The 2291-nt window shown below is 38.9% G+C and overlaps 1 protein-coding gene across 1 annotated transcript in view; it reads left to right on the top strand.

Annotated features, from left to right (window-relative positions):
* The first annotated feature begins 787 nt into the window (after positions 1-787).
* The window catches only part of LOC109522811 (fibroblast growth factor 4-like), a 10894-nt gene continuing 9390 nt past the window's right edge, over positions 788-2291 (top strand). Inside the window, exon 1 of the mRNA XM_019881618.1 lies at positions 788-983. Within this exon, the coding sequence (XP_019737177.1) occupies positions 812-983 (172 nt within the window). The 5' untranslated portion in view covers positions 788-811. The remainder of the gene's footprint in view (positions 984-2291) is intronic.

The following is a 2291-nucleotide window of genomic DNA, read 5'->3' as shown; positions in this document are numbered from 1 at the left end:
TACAATTCTCAGGAAACAGAAAAGGCGCTAATCCAATCACCGAACGCGCATGGCCAGTCTCGACGTAAGGCCTTCTAGCTGGCCCTAGTACGCAGACGAGTCAGATCAACCTGGCTATTGCAACCTGACTGTGCCCGTTCACTTACAGCGCACAGGGGCCTGCTTTGTTTAATCAGAATGCCCCGAGCAAGTTTAATTTACCTGGCAGCAAAAGCTAGCTGAAATATGATTGGTTAAAAACTCTACCATAATAAATAAGTTATTTATCGAGTGGCTTTCAATGTTATTAGCCACTCGACAAAGTGGAAATAATATGACGTAAAGAATACAGAGAATAATTTTGTTTACATATTTATGAAAATAAAATAACAAATTAATGTTATTCTCAGAAAAGTAAATGTACTTTTCTGAGAATGTTTAGGCCAGTAGAGAAGGCCTTGCTGCCCCTGAGGGTCCGCCACTGACTGTACGTCTTTGTTTTCTGTCAGTATGTGTTTCCCATTTCCCAGTTAGAGTCCATCTACAGCATCTGTGACTCACTCACAAACAAGACAGCAGGTGGCATGTGATGTAATATGCAGCACGTATAAGTCTGCATGTATATAAGTCTCTACGCAAGGAAAACTGAAAAAGAACATCTAAAATGACAATGGGGAAATATAATTGTGCTACCCTTCTCAAGACTGATGAGCAGAGTATGCCAAAGTTAAGGTACAAGGTTTCTCTGCTCATATTAGGCCTACTTGTATGCAATGTGATGGCTCCTCCTCCAGTCACCAGTGGGGAGACACAAACCATACACGGTGCACTGATGGGGGCCAGAGGCAGATCCTGGGACAAGAGGGAGCTCACTGCTGGAGATGGCGAATATCTGAGGGGGATCAAGAGAATCAGAAGGCTCTACTGCAACGTGGGCATCGGCTTTCACCTCCAAGTTTTACCAAATGGGAAGATCATAGGTGTGCATAGTGAGAACGGTTACAGTAAGTACTTTTGATTCTTCATCACTAATCTATCGTTCCATTGTGTGTTTTTTTTTAATTCGTGTATTTATTTTTTTGTACATTATTGTTTTTAAGTCAATCTGGATGGATAGGTCACTTGTGTTTGGCTCCTGGTAAATACTGTGTACACTTTAAATATACATAGAAGGCCTATTCACTCCTTTCTCATTCTCAAAGTACAACTTTTTGTGATGAACCCTAACCTTATTTCGTTTAGTAATTGTAGAAATCTTATTTTTTACCTTTTTTTTTTAGGTTTTCTGTTCTTGTGTTTAAATGTTGTCATTGTATGTTCTTTTTAGTAATTTTGGGAAGCTACCTTTGTTTCCTCTGCTTCTGAATGCCGTTAACTGTTCTGTTTGTCAATGATTTTAGATGTTGTGTCTTTGCTTGTGTGAAGCACACTGAGCTGCCTTGTCTAAAAAAAATGTGCTATATAATGAAAGCTGCCTTGCCTTTCCTGGGATTACAATTGAAGCCCTAAATACTAATAGTTACTGTTTGTAGTTGGAAAAAAAAAACATCAATTGCTAGTAAAGAAACCATGTCTGTACTTTTTTGTTTATATATAAGGGTACAAACACTATTGCACGGAATGCAGTTTGAATAAATAGATATTATTAATATTAGTATGATTATTATTATTAGTTTTTAGTACATTTATATGTGGTAATCTAGACCGGGGATAGGCAACACGATGCACTTTAAACGAAGAGTCACTGGTTCTTGTGGTGAAAAAAAATTAAATGCCCTAATGTACTTGTGGACACTCAGGATGCAACGTGGCATGCACCAAACGTTTTCATAAGGTAAAGTCACAAGATCGTTTTTCATGAACAATTGTCATTCATTGAATGTGTGTCTTGATTAACTTTCTCGTTAAATTTGAAACACTAAATTGTGATTCGTATGTGTGAAACAGTAACATCCCTGTCAGTTTGTTGAGCCCCTCCTTTTTCTCCGTGTTAAAAGAAGTCCCCGTCAACTTGTCTTGAGCAACTCGAATATGACACAAAAATCAATCACAGCTGACAGCGTCTATATCAGGGCAAGTGAGAGCTACTTCTTGGGAAATGATTCATTGCAAAGGGCGGCCAGTTTCACAAACACTTCTGAAATTTAAAAAAGTACCCAAATTTCCTTGAATTACACACACACACACACAGACACACACACACACACACACACACACAGAACACACACACACATACTGTATATGTATCTCTCTCTCTCTCTCTCTCTCTCTCTCTCTCTCTCTCTCTCTCTCTCTGTGCCTGCGTGTGTGTG

Source organism: Hippocampus comes, unplaced genomic scaffold, assembly GCF_001891065.2.
Source record: "Hippocampus comes isolate QL1 unplaced genomic scaffold, H_comes_QL1_v1.1 scaffold270, whole genome shotgun sequence".
NCBI lineage: Eukaryota > Metazoa > Chordata > Actinopteri > Syngnathiformes > Syngnathidae > Hippocampus > Hippocampus comes.
Note: the sequence above shows the minus strand (reverse complement) of the source record. Positions and strands in the feature narration are given on the sequence as shown.